Source organism: Arachis stenosperma, chromosome 10 (genome assembly GCF_014773155.1).
Source record: "Arachis stenosperma cultivar V10309 chromosome 10, arast.V10309.gnm1.PFL2, whole genome shotgun sequence".
Lineage (NCBI taxonomy): Eukaryota > Viridiplantae > Streptophyta > Magnoliopsida > Fabales > Fabaceae > Arachis > Arachis stenosperma.
The window spans coordinates 117,964,492-117,982,920 of NC_080386.1; the positions used below are offsets into that span (position 1 = coordinate 117,964,492).

The window sequence follows — 18,429 nt, forward strand, 5'->3', positions numbered from 1 at the left end:
TACGATTTGTTTCATTTCAAATCGTTTAATTAAAACGTGGCTATTTCTTGATCTAATTTCATACAACTCATTTAAATTCGGGCTATTTTTAGGACTTCACAACTTGTTTCAAGTACAAATTGTTTATTTTGAGTCCTTTTAAAGTATCAGATCATCTTTATAACCATCGGACTTCGTTGCTTTAACCATTATGCCCCTGTTCGAAGTCGAGCTCTATGAAGTCGGACTCGAGCAATAAAGCGGATAGGAGTATCAAGTGAAGCCTCTGAATGATCTGTTGAACTCATTCATTCTAAGTTTTTTTATAGATGACTTGTTTTTTATACAAGTCACTTTTTTGAAGCACAACTCGTTATATATCAAGTTGTTTTGCGCAATTTGTTTTAATACAAATTGCTTAGATCATATGGTTATTTTTTACTCAATTTTGTTCAACTCATGAGCTTGAGTTGTTTTAAATCATCAAGCCGTATTATAATCATTGGACACCAATTTGAACCTCGTCGCTTTATCCGAGCGACCATTGAAAAGGTCGGCTCACGATTTTTGCGCTTTGTCGAGCATAAATTGGTGCCTTAAGTGAAGGGATTATATGCTTATTCCCTTCTCTTTTTAGTTTCTACAATGGTTTTATCCTTGTGTACGATACAACTCATTTTACCTAAGTTGTTTTGGAGGATAGTTTTTACGTTTTGACTTTGTTCAAAAACGTTTACAATCCTTTCTTTCCATTTCAACTCATTTCTGTACGAGTTATTTGGTTGAAAGATTTTTGTTTTGATTTTACTTTAGTGATTCATTTTGATACAAATCATTTTTAAAGCTTTGCTTTCAGGTTGATACGACTTGACACAAGTTCGTTGAAAATATGGTTGTCTTTTTTTCCTTTAACAAAGGACTTCAATAACTTTCATATTACTTGATATTGGTCCCTTTAGGTGGGTTTTACCAACTTTCTTTGCTTGTTGCATTGCTAAAATCATTTCAAAGGGGTTTGAGCCTTTGTTTGAACCTTTTTCTCAAGATTTAAATGTGTTTTATCCTTCGTCTTTAGGTTTTCGTTAGGCTTGCCTTTATAACCTAGGTTAACTCATCTGTTGTTGAGCCGTGAGATTTTGGCATGATCCTTTACTGGGAACCTTATACTTTTAGGATTTAGAGGGGGGAATTTCCATTACTTAGTTTGGACGATCAATTTGACTTGTCATTGAATCATTTTCTTAACTTAGGTTATTTTTGCGATACATTTTATTCTGCTCGGTGGCTTTTCCGACTTACTAGTCATTTGCCATCTTATTGCCGAGTTCTTATGATCGTCTTTTATAATCTCTTTACACCTATTTGTACCTCGTCGCTTTATCTTGCCAACCTTGTGGGTCAGGCAACGGATTTTTGCGGTTTTTCGAGCTTAAGTCGGTGCGTGTCGTAGAAATACTAATAAAAATTCCTCTTCAAATTGCAAGCATGTCACGACCTTGGGAGCTCAGCTCCATTCAAGTTGGACATTTTGTAGTAACCCCTTTCTTAAGACTTCTAGGGTCCTATCCAGTTTGCTGTCTGCTTTCCTTTGCCTGACCTCTGTAACCCGATATTATTTCCTATCAAGATGAGGTCTTTTGTAGCCATCCTTTGTCTCAAAAGCTCTTTTCTTATCCGAGTTTGCTCTCGAATTTCTAGAAGGAGGTCAAGCTTTTTTTTGAACTTGATTGTTACCAACTTTCTTGTAGAATTTCTCAAAGCATCTTTTCTTATCTGAGTTTGCTTTCAGATTTTTGGAAGGAGGCCGAGTTCTTCTTTCGTGCTCTGATATTATTGTAGTATGTTGTCTTTGGTTTTTAATAATTTTGGACTTGGCTCTTATAATAAGCCAGTTCCCCTACTCGAGGTCAAGCTTCATGAAGTCGGACTCGAACATTCAGTCATGCCATTCTTGAATCTTACTATTTGTTGCTATGTGATTTTTACAAGTTATTTTGGACTCTCTTTCTGGAAGGTCGAATAACTTGTTTTATACTTGCTGTGTCGACCTAGTAAGATCGAATACTTATCTCTTGGCTTGAGGAGACATTCTTACAAATCACCATCTTTCAATTTGTTTTAAACAAATTGTTGCGAGGTCGGGTTTACATTCTCTTCGTGTTGAAGTTTGATTATCATCACATTGTCCTCAAGTTATTTTTGCGATTCGTTTTAGGTTTGCCCCTTGCCAACTTGTTTTAGTACAAATGGCTTAATGAGGCCAGACCACGATTTGTATTTATAACTTCTTACACCACTTTGGATCTTGTCACTTTAAATTAGAAAAAGTGTGCATTAGGAAGTAAGGTGCGCTTTCTAGCTGTAGTATCCCTTTTATTGTAGACATGGCACAATCTAAGTAGATTGTTTTTGACTAAGTCGAATATATTGTAGTAGTTCTTTTCTAAGTCTTAAGTGACTTTGTTGGAATCTTTTCATTTTGGTGTTGGTTTTTCTTCATCCGATTTTTGTCCGATGTCATTTTTGGATCAAAACGAGGTCGTCAGTTGAGAAATTTCTTCGTATGACCTTCTCATGGCCATTTTTGCTTGGGATCTGGTTCTTGAAGTCGTACCTCGAGAAAGAGGTCAGACTTTTTTTGTAAGCTCAGCTTATCCATCCATGTTGTAAAATCTGACCTTCAAAAGAGGTCGGATTTTTCTTCATAAGTTCAGAGATTTTAAACCTTATTGTAGTCTGTCCCTTAGAAGAAGTCGGAATTTCTTTCTGGTAATGTTCGAGGTTTTTAACCTCATTGTAGAGTTGATCATGAAAGAGGTCAGATTTTTTTACAAACTCCAAAAAGAGGTCGGATTTTACTTGTCGGCTCTAAAGAGGTCGGATTCTTCTTTGTGAGCAATGAGGTTTTAGACCTCATTGTAGAGTCTAACCTTTAAAAGAGATCGGACTTTCTTTGTGGGATCTAGAAGAAGTCTGATTTTTCTTTATTAGTTTGGAGGTTTTTGACCTCATTGTAGAGTCTGACCTTTAAAAGAGGTCGGGCTTTCTCTGTGAGCTCTAAAAGAAGTCGAATTTTTTTCTCTGTGAGCTCTAAACTCAGAATTTGTACAGTAATTTCCGATCTGGAGACTTCTTTGAAATTGCTGAGATGGCTATGTGGATTAGTAGGTCCATCATAGAAATCTACGTTGGGATGTTGGAAATTTCTTGGAACCTTTGCACGTGTGACCTCTTTTAGAGAAAAGATCGTCCCCTCCAATGAAGACTAAGTCTTTGTCATCATGACTTTCTTTTTTCCTTGTCTCGAATTCCAGCTTTCTTGATTTATTTGTAATCTCTCTTCTATTGGGAAGCTTTTTTTGGAGTTGGCTCTCGATTCTCTTCGTTGTTCTAACTCATTTTTCAAGGATCTCCATTTTTTGTTGTAGATTCTGCCATTAAGTCTTTAATCAGATTAGTTGCTTCTTCTGCTAGAGTAGTAGGACTTTCGTTTATTCTCCTTTTTTTCTTTTTTCACGTAACTTTTTTTGCCAATTGATTTTTCTGAATTGAAAATTCTTTTATTCAATTAGCTTGAGTTCGTCTTAGTTTGCTTTCTACAGTAACCTTGGGACGGTGCTTTCTTCTCTTTTGTTTTGATTGTGGTGTGCTTTCTTTCTAAATGCCATCCATCTTGATTGGTGTGCAAACAACATCAAATTCTACAATGCTTTGTTGTGATTGATATGTGAATCCGATGAAAAAAAAACTGGATTCATCAATCCATTGTCGGATTGGGTTGCATTCAAATCGGCTGATGCTGTATTTTTTGGCATAAATTGAAAAGAAAGGTTTCATTATTTTTATCAACAATGTTTTTCATTCCTTCTTCAATTACTGCCCAATATGAGACATTTTATTTATTGATAAAATCTCTGCCCAATATGAGACATTTTATTTATTGATAAAATCTGTGTATCTGAAATATGCAACTGCTCCATTACCATGAGTGGGTGTATCATGGATTTTTCCGAGGTTGTAAGTCGGCATAGATATCGTTGTCCATCCTATTCCACGAAGAGGTTGGGATCAGTCATGTTCCCTTTTTCGCCTTTTTTTTATGATGATGATGAATTTATGGCTTCCCATCCACCATGGTTGGTGTCTACGAGTGTATTATCCTCGTTTCTGCCATTTGGTATATTTAATCCAATTTAACTGTAGAAGTAGAATCATCATCCCTATCTGATATCCTCTGCCCATTGGGAGAAGTTTTTTACGGGATTTCTGGTATCCATAGAAACTATATTCCAGCTTTTTTTTGACATGCTTGCATCTTATTCATGTCGAGTGGCTGTCTGACCATCTTGTTGATCATCCGCCATTATCAAGGGTTGAGCTCCACGTCCCCGACAACGGCGCCAATGTTACGATGGGTAACCGGAGGTCAATGAGCTGGACTTGTTAGGTTGGCCCAATCATCTGAGGGAGAAAACTCTTTGACTAGGTTCGCGTCTGAGAGCATCCGTCCGACTTATGTGTATGAGAGAATATGGGGTACCTGCAAAGACACTCCGATACCTAAGTCAGCAAGGATCTAAGCAAGTTTAGAGAGTATTAGAACTTAGAGATACTTGAGGGGTGTCAGGGTATTTATAGCAGTAAACCAATAACCACCGTTGAAGTAGTGCCACCTTTTAAGGTGGATAATCGTCCCTTGAACTTAGGATAGTTGAGATATGGCTCATGGAAGTGGGTTGAGAGATTTTAGGGGCAGTTACTTATTTAAATGAATGTTATCTGCCAGTTATTCTTCAAGCCTGACTTCTTCAGGATGGAGTCTGTATTGAACCCAACCTCTTCTGAGAAAGTCGGTAGGTAGCGAAAGCCAATCTTTGAATTGGACCTTTTGGTTTATTTAGACCTGAACCCTAACGTTGGGTCAATGCATGAACAATTACTATCCTAATTGAACTAAAAAAGTGATTCGGTTAATTAATATCTAAAAACTAAAGAAAAAGTCTAAAAGGTTAATATTTTTATTAAAATTTAATTAATATTTTAATTATTAAAAAAAATTGTATAATTTCATATCAATAAACGATAACTAATTAATTATTACAAATCACAAGAAAATATCCTGCCTCTAGGATTACCGTTAACCAAATCGTACTAGAAGCCTTGTATATATAAGTAAGCAGAAAGCAACAAGGATTAATTCTCAGTTTGATTCTTATTTCTATTAAAGAAAGTTTCCAATATTTCTAGTAAACTCGAAGCATCAAAGCAGTTCTTAATTTCATAATCATGACTTCGGCATTTACTTTCTTTTGGGAAGTGTCATCTCCCCCATTGTTACAAGAACTGGAGGCAGATTTGCAACATTATCTAACCCTCATGAGAGATCAAATAACAGATTACTTCATTCTCAAGGTACAAGTTACGCATCAAACTTGCTGGACTCATCATCAACAACCACAATCACATCCACCAGTGTTAGGAGCCATTGATTCGTTTGCATCCTCAATTCTAATCCAAGCGCAAGCATTCCTTCAAAACGGTTCATCACACATGCAAATGCACTTCCCTGATGCTATTATACCAATCGTCTTGATTCATAACATGATGCCAGATATTATATCCTATGCCAAAGCCATAATTCAAACTCGTCGTTCCGGATTCCTCTATGAAAGACCTGATTTTCGTTTGTTCAATTTGAATTTGGACATTATTATCCAGAATTCTAGATTGTACGTTGATGACTTGAGTATCCAGAATTTGTCATTGGAAGTTGATGACTACGACAACATAATCACCGACTTAATCATTGAAGAGTCCATGGGAGATACTAATAATATTAAGATGGTTCCTGCGTCCAAGAATGCCATTGAGTCTCTTGAGAAAGTGAAGCTTGAAAATAATAACCACCTAGCAGAGAGGTGCAGTATTTGTCTAACTGAATTTGATTATGGTGATGATGCAGAACAAGTTTCATCAATGCCTTGTAAGCATGTATATCATCAAGAATGCCTCGTGCAATGGCTCAAGACTAGTCATTTATGTCCTTTATGTCGGTATCCGATGCCAACTAATTAGATTGTCAAAAATGTAAATAAAAAAAATTGAAATTAGTTACTTGATTCTGTGTAATTTGGTTGTAGTTCATCATGTAAATAGTATTATGCATTTAATCATGAAAAAAGATTAGTTAGTTCATCATATGTGAATAATACTATGCATTTTGTGTGGAGTTCTCTTCCCCAATTTTTTTTCTTTTTTATATTATTTTCTGTTTTAATTTTCTAAGCAGCTTTATCTAAAAAGAAAAAACCTTCGTTTTGTTTGTTAAAGAAAGGATTCAGAATTAGAATAGGAATTTTCGCCGTTGACTATAATGTGGAAAAATTCAGTTAAAATAATTTAAAAATTATAAAAGCCACCAGGGAAATAGGTGATGGAGAGGTGTGGCACAAGGTGCTTTGCCAAAGGATAAGGGGCAGATGCTTCGTGTTTTGGCCTTCTGGGTTCTGGGTGAGTGTTTTTTGGGATGTGTGTGTGTGTGTGTTTTTTTTTTTAATTTTTATGTGAATGAGGGAGAGGATCCTTCGTGCGTCATTAGAGGAGAATAAGTATTCTATTTCTTGATTTTATTTTGGGTGTCTATTCTGTTTCTTGATTTGAAATGGGTAAGAGAACACTCACAAGTCACAACCTTCGTTAAATTTGGATGCGTGTCTTCACGATCATTTGTTAAGTTGCCACTTGCCACAATGTAAAGGTTTGACTCATAAAAAAGCTTACGAGTTGATGTCAAACTCAAATAACATGCATATATGTACGATAAGAAATTAAGAATCAGAGAAAGTGCACTTAGCTTGTTGAATGGTCACTTCATCCTTCTGTGTGGGGAATTGAATGCCGCCTTGTACACCAAGCAACTGATCGGTCAGCAATAGACTCGAGCTCCGATCGGTAACAACCTTGCCTTGCTGCCGCCGGTAGCGGATACCTTGGGAAACTCCGAGTCTCTGATCAGTGATCACCAACAACCTTTCTTCGAATGGTGCCGCCAAAACTGCACTTCTCGCTCAAACACCGCTTCCCCCGTTCACCACCGCCGCCACGAACCTTCTCAACCATTCCACTTCCGCCGCCCACTCCTCCTAGTCTCTCTCTCCTCGCCGACCAATGCACCACAATACACCACCTCAATCAAGTCCACGCCCAGATGATCCTTACCGGCCACATCCGCCAAGACCCCTTCGCCGCCAGCCGCCTCCTCTCCTCCTCCGCCCTCTCCCCCTTCGCCGACCTCACCCTCGCGTCTAGAATCTTTTCCTCCCTCCCATACCCACCCAACACCTTCATGTGGAACACCCTCATCCGCGCCCACGCCTCTAGCCCCAATCCCCATTACTCTCTCTGCCTTTACGTCTCCATGAGGAAGCTAGGCGCTATTCCAGGGAAACACACCTTCCCCTTTCTCCTTAAGGCCTGCTCTAACATTCCCTCCCTGCCAGCCTGTACCCAGGTTCACACACACGTGCTGAAATTCGGGCTGTGCTTTGATTCCCACGTGGGCAATGGTTTGGTCAGGGGTTACTCTGTTTCCGGAGATTTTACCCGTGCGCGCCTTATGTTCGATGAAATGTCGGACAGGAGTTTGAGTCTTTGGACGACGATGGTTTGTGGGTATGCTCAGAATCACTGTTATGATGAGGCTTTGGGGCTTTTTGATGAGATGATTGGGGATGGATTGGAGCCCAATGCTGCGACGCTGGCTTCAGTGTTATCGGCTTGCGCTCGGGCGGGGTATCTTGAGCTTGGACAGAGGATTCATGAGTTCATGAAGGTGAAGGGGTTTGAGGTGAAAGTGATTATTGGGACGGCGTTGGTTTACATGTATGCAAAGAATGGGGAGATTGTTATGGCTCGGAAGTTGTTTGATGAAATGATTGAGAAAAATGTGGTTACTTGGAATGTGATGATCTCTGGCTTGGCTGCTCATGGACATGTTGAAGATGCTCTTGGTCTCTTTGAGAAGCTGAAGGAGGAGCAAGCTGTCGTTCCTAACAATGTCACTTTCTTAGGGGTTTTGTCGGCTTGTTGTCATGCTGGCTTGGTTGATGTTGGTCGTGAGATCTTTTATTCGATGAAACATGTGTATGGGGTTGACGCAAAGATTGAACATTATGGGTGCATGGTGGATCTTCTTGGAAAAGAGGGTAAGTTGATAGAGGCAGAGGAACTGGTAAAAGGAATGCCTTGGAAGCCTGATATTGTTATTTTAGGAGCTTTGTTGGCAGCTTGCAAAAATAATGGAAATACCAAGGTTGCTAAAAGAGTCGTAAAAGAAATCCTTGCTCTGGAACCTCATAATCATGGTGTTCATGTTGCTATGTCGAATATATATGCGGAGGCTGGACAATGGAATGAAGTTTTGAGACTGAGGAAGGTTATGAAAGAAGAAAGACTAAAGAAAACTCCAGGGTGGAGCCTTGTTGCTACTTAATTGAGCATTGTCCAAAAGATTTCGTTTTTTCAATTGTCATAATTAACCAAATGAGTAGACTTAAGTTGCTCAAATGTGCCTGATTAAATCCTAAATCACTTCTGTTTGAACTGTTTCTGCTACTTGGAAGACCAAAATTAGTTGAGGTGGTTGCCGAAAAGGTGGTGTTGCAGTACTACTTATTAATGTCTGATTGTCGCATCCTAGTCGCAAGAACATAAGCACTGCTTGAGGTAGTGTCATTCAAAATGGAATTGCCAATATTAAAATTTTGGACAGAGTTATGCTTTGGTATGGCTAATGTCAACATTACTGAACGATTGTGGGATTCAGATAACGTAGAAGCTTTTCAGACAAACAAGGAACTCCTATGCTCCTATTAGGAGAAAGATGCATCTATCTATCTATCTATCTATCTATCTATCTATTATTAATATTAATATTTAATATATAATAGGAGAGTAGTAGTAGGTCCTTTACTCGACAAGTGGCACGTCCAATGGTTGACAAGTGCTAGCTTTCATTGTATGACATGTGTAAGTTATCAAAACAGCAGCTGTGAAATTTGAAATATGAAGCTCAGCGGGATTTTCCCAAAAAGAATAGCTCCAGTAATATTGAATCTTTTTCCATTTCAACTCCATGATTTGAATCTCTCTCTTAGTCATTATGATCTGCAGCTCTGAAGAAGTAGCTTCAAATTTTTGGGATTCATTTGGTGTTTACTTTCGTTTCCTCCCCGGCACCAGTGACATCGACACCGTCTACCTCTGCCTGGTCCGACTTGCAGAAAGTAGTAGCCTTAACCTTACAAAGTTGGTACTTCTTCAGCATATCTACCTTCTCTGTTTTGAACCGTGTTCATCATGCCTCAATCTCAAAGAAGATACATTCAGGTGAGTTTTTGTGAATTATTTTCACTATTTTTCTTTTAAAAGCTTATATAATTGTTTACATCTACTAAATACTCTGTTACCTATCTTTACTAACCCATCTTCCCACTGAAGCAGAGAAGAAGAAAGCTAGGGCCTTCCACGAAATGCAGCCCAAGGTTGAGAAAGAGATGGACAGTGTTTAAGGTTTTTATTTTCCCCTAAAATCAGATTTTCACTTATTTAAGCTTATTTGTTTCATTTTATCTGTTAATTTTAATTTAATGTTCAATGCTGAGATTTTGTTCAAGTTGGTAGTAAGTAGTAACATTTTCTATTATTTTCTCAAGGTTGTTGAAGATGGAAACCTGACTTTTACCCTTCAGGAGGAGGCAAATTGAGACAGTTAATTTCTTTTTTCAATATTTCTTTTCTATATGTGAAATCACTTGATATGTTATGGTATGTGATTCTAAAAGTGTAAACTAGACAAAATTTAAATGGAAAAATATAAGCTGTGATCTGTGGTTGGAAAATGTGATGGAATTGGCTGAGATTATGGTGTTGTGGTAACATGTAGGTAGATGAAGATGATTGTTATGCAGAGATCCTAAAGAATGCTATTATCATGCGAGATGAATCAGCACTCCCATGGGTGGATCCAGCAATGACACAATCGCTACTAAAGGACTGCTCATGCCAAGGGACACCAAATAGGAGAATAAGACTAAGGATTCCAAATAAAGGATTTGTCCTCCTTTAGCTACCGTAATTTGTTTCCAAGGTTCGATGCCATAGTTTTTCTTATTTGGTTTATCACAGTATAGAACTTGAGTTCAGGCTTATTAGTCCCAAAAGATGATTGGTGTGAATCATTTAGTACGTATCTCATGACCTATGGTCCCTGTTTTTGAATGGTGCCACAGGTTTCATCAAATTCATTTAAAAAATTGTAGAGTCTGCTATGATTATTTCTACGTGTTTTCCAAATTAAATATATTTTTATAATTGCCACTGGAGTATTAGTATCAAGAAATTAAATATATTTTCTCATATGTAATTAATGAGCAACATTGTGCGTTGGATTGGACTGACAATAGCTTATGGTTAGTAGAATCACTACTTTTCTTGACAAATGATATTTGAGAAGAGAAAAAATCTCATTAATCTTGAGATAGATATGAGGAAGAATAATTTTCCTAACTTATATGTTTAGGGGAAGCCAGGCTTCAAACATGACTCTATTCCTCTTTGAGAGCAAAATCATAATTATCTATTAAAAGAATTATTGAACATATAAATAGCAAGTGAAAGATTTAAATTTTTCATTCTATTGTGAACTGATGCAGGCTGCGGCTCTCTATGTATTGGCTTACAAGCAAAACATTAACTAAAGGAGGTTGCAGTTGTGGCCTAACATATTCAATGGTTGACACGCCACTGACAGACGACAATGGAAAAACTGGACCGTAAAGCTACGCAGATGAGCATGTAAGGAACCGGACAGAGACAGGGGATGCAAACCATGTGATTTGTGGTAGTTATGGCTATAGCTTATAGGTGCTAACTTTTCATAACATTTTAAGGGAAAAAAAAAGGAAAGAAATCGCGCTGATTCTTGTAGGAAGGAGGAAATTATAATATTCAAGATTACGCATCTGGTAACCTGCAAAGTTGCAGGAAGTGATTCCTAACCGTGTAAGTCGGCTAAGATTCGATGGTACCATTTGTTAAAGGGTAGTGCAATGGCCTAAGTGTACAATGTGTACAATGGGCTAAATTTTGGTTCATGAATAAAATGAATTGATTTTGAGGTTCACCAAAGATCGAACTCTTGACCTTTCGGATCTAGAGCTCTAATGTCATATCTAAAACCACTCATCTCAAAAATGTAACTTGACAAGACAATGTAACATTAATGGTCATATCTCTAATACTTCCTAAACCTCCATTGTACACATTGTACGCTTAAACCATTGGCTTCCTATACTTTCTCTTTGTTAAATTAAATGGTCTTGTAATAAAACATATTTTTTAAAACATATTTTTTAAGTTTTTTTAATAATTGTTAAATAATTTTTTTAATTTTAATTATAAATTAATTTTATATATTTTATTTAATTATAAAAATTATTTTTTATTTTATAAATTATTATTTTATCATTCACTATTATGTTTATTAACAATCAAAATAAAAAACAATAACGAATTAGATCTTCCATTGATTGTAATAAATTTTTTGGTCATTCCAATCGATTAAAAGTTTATATTTGATCTGTGACGTTCGTCCATGGCTATGAAATAGTGTTTATTTGAAAATCAATTGATTGGATTATCAAAACAATCGATTGAATTTCAGGTTTCCTATAACTCAATCGATTCTACTACAGGTTATCACAAAACAATTGATTGAAAATTGTAAGGCAACATGGTTTTCGCAAAAATCAATCGATTGGTCATATTACCCAATCGATTGAACGATGACTAAAATGTTGGTTTTTTAAAATTCAATCGATTGAATGCTCCAAAGCAACTTGAGATCTCACAATTCAATCGATTGGTTGTGTTACCCAATTGATTGAAGTCATCAAAACAATATGGATTTACCCAATTCAATCGTGTTACCCAATCAATTGAATTGTGTATTACGCCATTTTCAATTTTCTTATCGTTTTTATAAATTATTATCTTATTATTCATCTACCTTTGAATTCTATCTTCAATTTTTAAGACTTTATTTTGATTTAAATACTCTGATCTTATCTTATCTTTAATATTAATATTATAAATTGGTGAATAATCTATCACCAATTATTCAATCCTACCATTGGAATCGTGTATCAATCTCTTTATGTATCATGAGAGAGTGGTGCAGGCTTATGACTCGATGCCTGTATAGTTATAATATCTATTGACTTATCCTTTTTTGAAATCATGTATTGGCTGGTAACGAATGTTCTTATTTTTGACAGGAAATTCGTTGCTTGAAATGTTCCTCCTTTTTGAGAAATTCATATCAAACACCTCCAATTGGAAATACCGGTGGTGCAGGATATCGGCAGTGCAGGAGATATTCAATATTCTCCTATTTTAACTGCTTTTTATGTCTGCTCAAATATTTTGTATTGAAATCCAATTATCCTTCTGTGCTCTTTATTGTGCAGAATGGCGAATTGCTGAATGATGCTGGTGTCATTCTCAGAGCTGTGAAACAGATGTTCGATGTATTGGAGGCTCAGAATGCAGAGTACAACATGAAAGTAACGTTATTAGAGCTTTATAATGAGAAAATAACGGATCGTGTGCCTCGAAACTGTAAAATCAAATCTGAGGATGATAAGTCTAAAAGTCCTATCGCTCTAATGGAAGATTGGAAATGGGGCTTCCATTGTTAATCTAGGAAGAATTGATTAAAAATTTGTAATATATATACTTCATATATGTCTTAGCAATATATGAACAGATTATTAAAATGCTTTGATATATATTGCATATTTTTTTCTAGTCAACATTCAATAAAAAGGTCAAATCTTGAACAAATGAAAAGAATAAAATAGAATGCAAACAAATAAAAAGATATGAAATTTGTTTACATAAATTAATTATATAAAATAAAATATAATTCACTGTAACACCCTACCACATTAAGCTTTACGCTTAAATCGTAAAACAGAGGTGGTGTGGACCTCTAAAATAAAATAAGTACACATAATAGCAGAAGAATTATAATATGCTAGGAGCCTTGAAGAATAGAGGAAATAAAAATCGCGAATATAAAAGCGCAACGCTCAAGAAATGAGTTAACTTGCGTGCAAAGAAAGCTACAGCTATCAAGTGTCAAGTAACCCAAAACAGGAACAGAGAGTCAAAGATACAAAATAACGAGCTCCTGACTCAGCCTGCGAAGTCAAGACTGGCCGGAGAATATACACACATATATACATACATATACATATCCAAAACCCAAATGTACATAAACAAAATCCTGCCTCTCCATACACCTCTAGGAGGATCAAAAAGAATAAGTTATGTGGAGAGAAAGCTAAGTACATATATACCCATCATAGGATAACAAAATAACCCAGTAACCACTCCGCTTCAAGAGTCCAGACGCCTAACGAGATGCCTCTCGACCTGCATCTGAAAATCAACAACATAGTATGGAATGAGAACCGGAGGTTCTCAGTATGGTAAAGGTGCCACACACATAATATATAAGGTCCTGGGAATGCCAGAGGCAATCCTAGAACGCCGACACTCAGATTATAGAGCTTAAAGTATTAAATAGAAGTCATAAAAGGTGGTTTACTAAGGATATTTAAACCTAACTTAACTTAACCTTAAATTTAAATTCCCATTCTGCCATACCTCCTTACCTCCAACTCCATCATGCATTTTCACAGACAACTAAACAGACAAAGGCAAGCACAAGAAGGTTACAAGTACTGCAGATAACAAATATACATTTAACAATGGCAAGTACATTTAGGCACACCCAGTTAATACACACGCAAGTAATTCAAGTAATATGCATATGATGCATGCCTGTCCTATGGCTGATGAGGCTCATCTGTCGGTTATCCAGCCAACCCGACAAGTCTGAATTGTCCTTAGACTGTCCCCCGACGTGCATCCCCAAGAGACTATGCATAGCTTTATCTCAAATAATCAATATTGCTCAATGGGGGTAACATTCCCGGGAATTTATATAGTGCCCGGTCACACTTACGTCGTAGGGTCAACAGAGTATCGAGTTTTCAACCTGATACACATGGTGGCAAGCCACGGCATTTGATCCAGGGAATCTCGTATCTCAAATTATTCAAATTCATAAGCCATATAAATAATTCAATTATAATTCATCAACATTCACATTATTCTCAATTACATCTCATTCATCATCATACATCAACATATTCAATCCTTATCCTTCATCGTCACATCTCCCATTCCATCCATCAATAGTTCCAATTCAAAACATAATTTATCCTTTTCTAAATGAATTAAACTTCAAACGTAAAACATACTCATTTTCTTAATAACTTAAAATCAAATCATATACCCTTTAAGTCTAATTCTCTTTTAAATAATCATATAAACAAAATCTCTAACTTTTATAAAATTTCAGCAGCATCTCCTCTAAAACTCGGACTTTGCCACCCTTTTCGGGTCCAAACCTGCTTTCTTTTCAATTCAACATACCCTTCCTCATTATCATAACAGTCACCACAATAAATCTACCTTAGATCAACAATTATACTCATACAATATTCAAATCCAACAATCAAAATTCAACTAAGGATCATAATTCACTAATCCTAGGCTTCTAGCACAAAATACCTCATTATCACAACAACCTCCACAATAGTTATACCTCAAATCAATAATTCACCAGATCATTAGTTAATCAACAAGCACCAAACCAACCATGTTCATCAACAATAACATTCAACCATAATTCTCTCCAAATTAATATAATAATATTCACCATCCAAAGTTAATAACTAATTATCCAATAAACTTCAACCAAATATATTCATCGAAAAATTACTAAACATTAAACATACACCTGCATTCCAACTTATCCTATGGTCGTCTAGCCTAAGTTTTCACAGAACATTATATATTAAATGCAAGAAACCTAAACCATACCTTGGCCGATTTCCACGTAACGACCAAAGCAAATTATTTAAAACCAAGGCAGCCCCTTCAAAATTCAACTAATCAGCTTCCTCCAAGTTCCAATATTCACAATTTCAAGCTCCAATTATTTATTCACAACCTAATACACATTCATAACATATATGTCCAATTTAATACTCAAAGCTCGAATTCAAAGAAAATAAAATAGAATTACCGTATCCTCACCTTACCCAAGCTTCACATAAGCAAGAATGAACGTTTTCCTCAAGCTAATTAGATCCTAAAATATCAGAAATCAAAGAAATTCAACATCTCTTCCAATTATTTGAAAATTGGGGGAAAAGAGTGGCTGGAAGTGATTAATGGCTTACCAAAGAAATTGTTCCGGTAGAAATGTAGAGCTCGACGCAGTGAACACGTGGCCGTAAACGGTGCGGCGATCGGAGCTCGGACGGAGAAGTTACGGGAGCGGGAACTCACCGTAACCCTTACGGGAATGTTTTCCCTTCTTTTCCTTCCCTGGAGCGCTGCTGCCTCTGCTGCGTTTTATGAAGGAAATGGGCTTCAAGCTCATTTAATATGTTGGTCCGGTTGGACCGATGGCCTGGTTTGGGTCCGGTTCAACCGGTTCGACCCGTTCGGTCCAATTTTGGACCGATTTCTTTGAAATTGGTGTCAAAATTCTCGTTTCGATGAGCTCTATCCTAATTTAATATAATATTCACATTTCTAATCTTCCTTATTAAAAATTAATTTATTGACTAATTATCTACTAATTTAACCGGGGTTTACATTCTACCCACCTAATAAAGAATTTTGCCCTCAAAATTCAAATCTAGTTACCTGAAAAGAGATATGGATAGTCTTTTTGCATATTTGATTCGAGCTCCCAGGTATGTTCCTCGATACCAGCTCGACTCCAAGCTACTTTTACCAATGATACTTCCCTTCCTCGTAATCGTTTAACCCTGGTGTCATCAATTCTTACCGGAGCTACTGGAAGTGTTAGATCTTCTCTCACTTGGATTGGTTCCGGTTCTAGAATATGACTTGCGTCAGGAGTGTACTTCCTAAGCTGAGACACATGAAACACGTCGTGCAAATTCGAACATAATGTAACACCCTACCACATGTGATGACAAAACATGACCTTGCCCATCCTTGTCATCTTTGTCAGTGCTAACTGCTTCATAATCAATTTTCTCACCTTTCATGGTAAACTCTTGTATTTTCTGCGGATCCTCTGAAGTTATATCAGGAGCTTCAACTTCATCAGTCGTGGTTGAAGAGTTATCATGACCTTGAGGAATAAGTACTTTATCAGATTCAGCAACCGTGGAAGATGACAAGTCAGAATCATGGGAACATTTTACAGTGAGACTTTTCCGAGAGAAGGAGTTCCTGTTCAGGAGAAATGAGAACGAAGCGCTCCTTCGATCGTGGAAGCTCAGCTGCGACGATTTCTGCAACGAAGGAACCTAGGGGAACTGAATCCCCGAGACGGTGTAAACCATTTCTCGATTTGTGCGTGTCATCCTTGCGCAGGGGCCATGCTAATCTTTTCTGTATCGTTCCAATTTTATCGGATGTCAGATGGTCAGTCAGAAAGAACTATTCAGACCTTGGAGGATATGCTAAGGGCTTGTGTTTTAGACCAGCCAGCGAGCTGGGATCGATATATGCCATTAATAGAATTTGCTTATAACAATAGCTATCATGCGAGCATTGGAATGGCTCCATATGAGGCTCTGTATGGCAGAAAATGTCAATCTCCATTGTGTTGGTATGAAACTGGAGAAAGAAGTTTGTTAGGACCTGAGATGATAGTTGAAACTACTGAACAGATAAAGAAGATTCGTAGTTGAATGCTTATAGCCCAGAGCCGCCAAAAGAGCTATACTGATCAGAGGCGAAAGCTTTTGGAGTTCGAAGAAGGGGAACATGTCTTTTTGAAAGTTACACTAACCACTGGAGTGGGAAGAACCATTAAGACTAAGAAACTAAATCCCCGTTATATTGGACCGTTTGAAATTCTAAAGAGAATTGAGCCAGTGGCTTATAGAATTGCCTTACTGCCATATCTTTCGAATTTGCACGACGTGTTTCATGTGTCTCAGCTTAGGAAGTACACTCCTGACGCAAGTCATATTCTAGAACCGGAACCAATCCAAGTGAGAGAAGATCTAACACTTCCAGTAGCTCCGGTAAGAATTGATGACACCAGGGTTAAACGATTACGAGGAAGGGAAGTATCATTGGTAAAAGTAGCTTGGAGTCGAGCTGGTATCGAGGAACATACCTGGGAGCTCGAATCAAATATGCGAAAAGACTATCCATATCTCTTTTCAGGTAACTAGATTTGAATTTTGAGGGCAAAATTCTTTATTAGGTGGGTAGGATGTAAACCCCGGTTAAATTAGTAGATAATTAGTCAATAAATTAATTTTTAATAAGGAAGATTAGAAATGTGAATATTATATTAAATTAGGATAGAGCTCATCGAAACGAGAATTTTGACACCAATTTCGAAGAAATCGGTCCAAGATTGGACCGAACGGGTCGAACCGGTTGAACTGGACCCAAACCAGGCCATCGGTCCAACCGGACTAACATATTAAATGAGCTTGAAGCCCATTTCCTTCATAAAACGCAGCAGAGGCAGCAGCGCTCCAGGGAAGGAAAAGAAGGGAAAACATTCCCGTAAGGGTTACGGTGAGTTCCCGCTCCCGTAACTTCTCCGTCCGAGCTCCGATCGCCGCACCGTTTACGGCCACGTGTTCACTGCGTCGAGCTCTACATTTCTACCGGAACAATTTCTTTGGTAAGCCATTAATCACTTCCAGCCACTCTTTTCCCCCAATTTTCAAATAATTGGAAGAGATGTTGAATTTCTTTGATTTCTGATATTTTAGGATCTAATTAGCTTGAGGAAAACGTTCATTCTTGCTTATGTGAAGCTTGGGTAAGGTGAGGATACGGTAATTCTATTTTATTTTCTTTGAATTCGAGCTTTGAGTATTAAATTGGACATATATATGTTATGAATGTGTATTAGGTTGTGAATAAATAATTGGAGCTTGAAATTGTGAATATTGGAACTTGGAGGAAGCTGATTAGTTGAATTTTGAAGGGGCTGCCTTGGTTTTAAATAATTTGCTTTGGTCGTTACGTGGAAATCGGCCAAGGTATGGTTTAGGTTTCTTGCATTTAATATATAATGTTCTGTGAAAACTTAGGCTAGACGACCATAGGATAAGTTGGAATGCAGGTGTATGTTTAATGTTTAGTAATTTTTCGATGAATATATTTGGTTGAAGTTTATTGGATAATTAGTTATTAACTTTGGATGGTGAATATTATTATATTAATTTGGAGAGAATTATGGTTGAATGTTATTGTTGATGAACATGGTTGGTTTGGTGCTTGTTGATTAACTAATGATCT

General features: G+C 37.0%; 2 protein-coding genes, 1 long non-coding RNA gene and 1 other non-coding gene across 6 annotated transcripts; 2 read left to right on the plus strand and 2 right to left on the minus strand.

The window, feature by feature from the left end:
• Positions 1-6,560: 6,560 nt before the first annotated feature.
• Positions 6,561-12,338, plus strand: LOC130954946 (pentatricopeptide repeat-containing protein At2g36730-like). Of its 3 annotated transcripts, none has more exons than XM_057881720.1 (6): positions 6,561-9,366; positions 9,481-9,549; positions 9,693-9,747; positions 9,923-10,126; positions 10,692-10,833; positions 12,315-12,338. In XM_057881720.1, exon 1 carries the CDS (start codon positions 7,019-7,021, stop codon positions 8,468-8,470), a length of 1,452 nt encoding a protein of 483 aa, XP_057737703.1. In that variant the 5' UTR covers positions 6,561-7,018; the 3' UTR covers positions 8,471-9,366; positions 9,481-9,549; positions 9,693-9,747; positions 9,923-10,126; positions 10,692-10,833; positions 12,315-12,338. The 3 variants fall into 3 exon arrangements, with proteins under 3 accessions (XP_057737703.1, XP_057737704.1, XP_057737702.1); XM_057881721.1 differs by lacking the exon at positions 12,315-12,338 and having other exon boundaries at positions 6,561-9,006; positions 9,151-9,366; positions 10,692-11,347; XM_057881719.1 differs by lacking the exon at positions 12,315-12,338 and having other exon boundaries at positions 10,692-11,347.
• Positions 12,339-13,418: 1,080 nt separating this feature from the next.
• On the minus strand, positions 13,419-15,258 carry LOC130956301 (uncharacterized). The gene is made up of 3 exons (XR_009077067.1): positions 15,211-15,258; positions 14,995-15,124; positions 13,419-13,482 (listed from the first exon to the last, which is right to left on the minus strand). It is a non-coding gene; the product is annotated as an uncharacterized LOC130956301 (long non-coding RNA).
• A 1,226-nt stretch (positions 15,259-16,484) lies between these two features.
• On the minus strand, positions 16,485-16,588 carry LOC130959746 (U6 spliceosomal RNA). Its single transcript, XR_009078813.1, has one exon. It is a non-coding gene; the product is annotated as a U6 spliceosomal RNA (small nuclear RNA).
• Positions 16,589-16,850: 262 nt separating this feature from the next.
• LOC130957556 (uncharacterized) lies at positions 16,851-17,342 on the plus strand. The gene has a single exon (XM_057884402.1). It carries the CDS (start codon positions 16,851-16,853, stop codon positions 17,340-17,342), a length of 492 nt encoding a protein of 163 aa, XP_057740385.1.
• The last annotated feature ends 1,087 nt before the right edge of the window (positions 17,343-18,429 follow it).

Coding starts and splice junctions, on each gene's coding strand:
- LOC130954946 (XM_057881720.1), top strand. CDS start 7,019: ATGGTGCCGCCAAAACTGCACTTCTCGCTCAAACACCGCTTCCCCCGT.
- LOC130957556 (XM_057884402.1), top strand. CDS start 16,851: ATGCTTATAGCCCAGAGCCGCCAAAAGAGCTATACTGATCAGAGGCGA.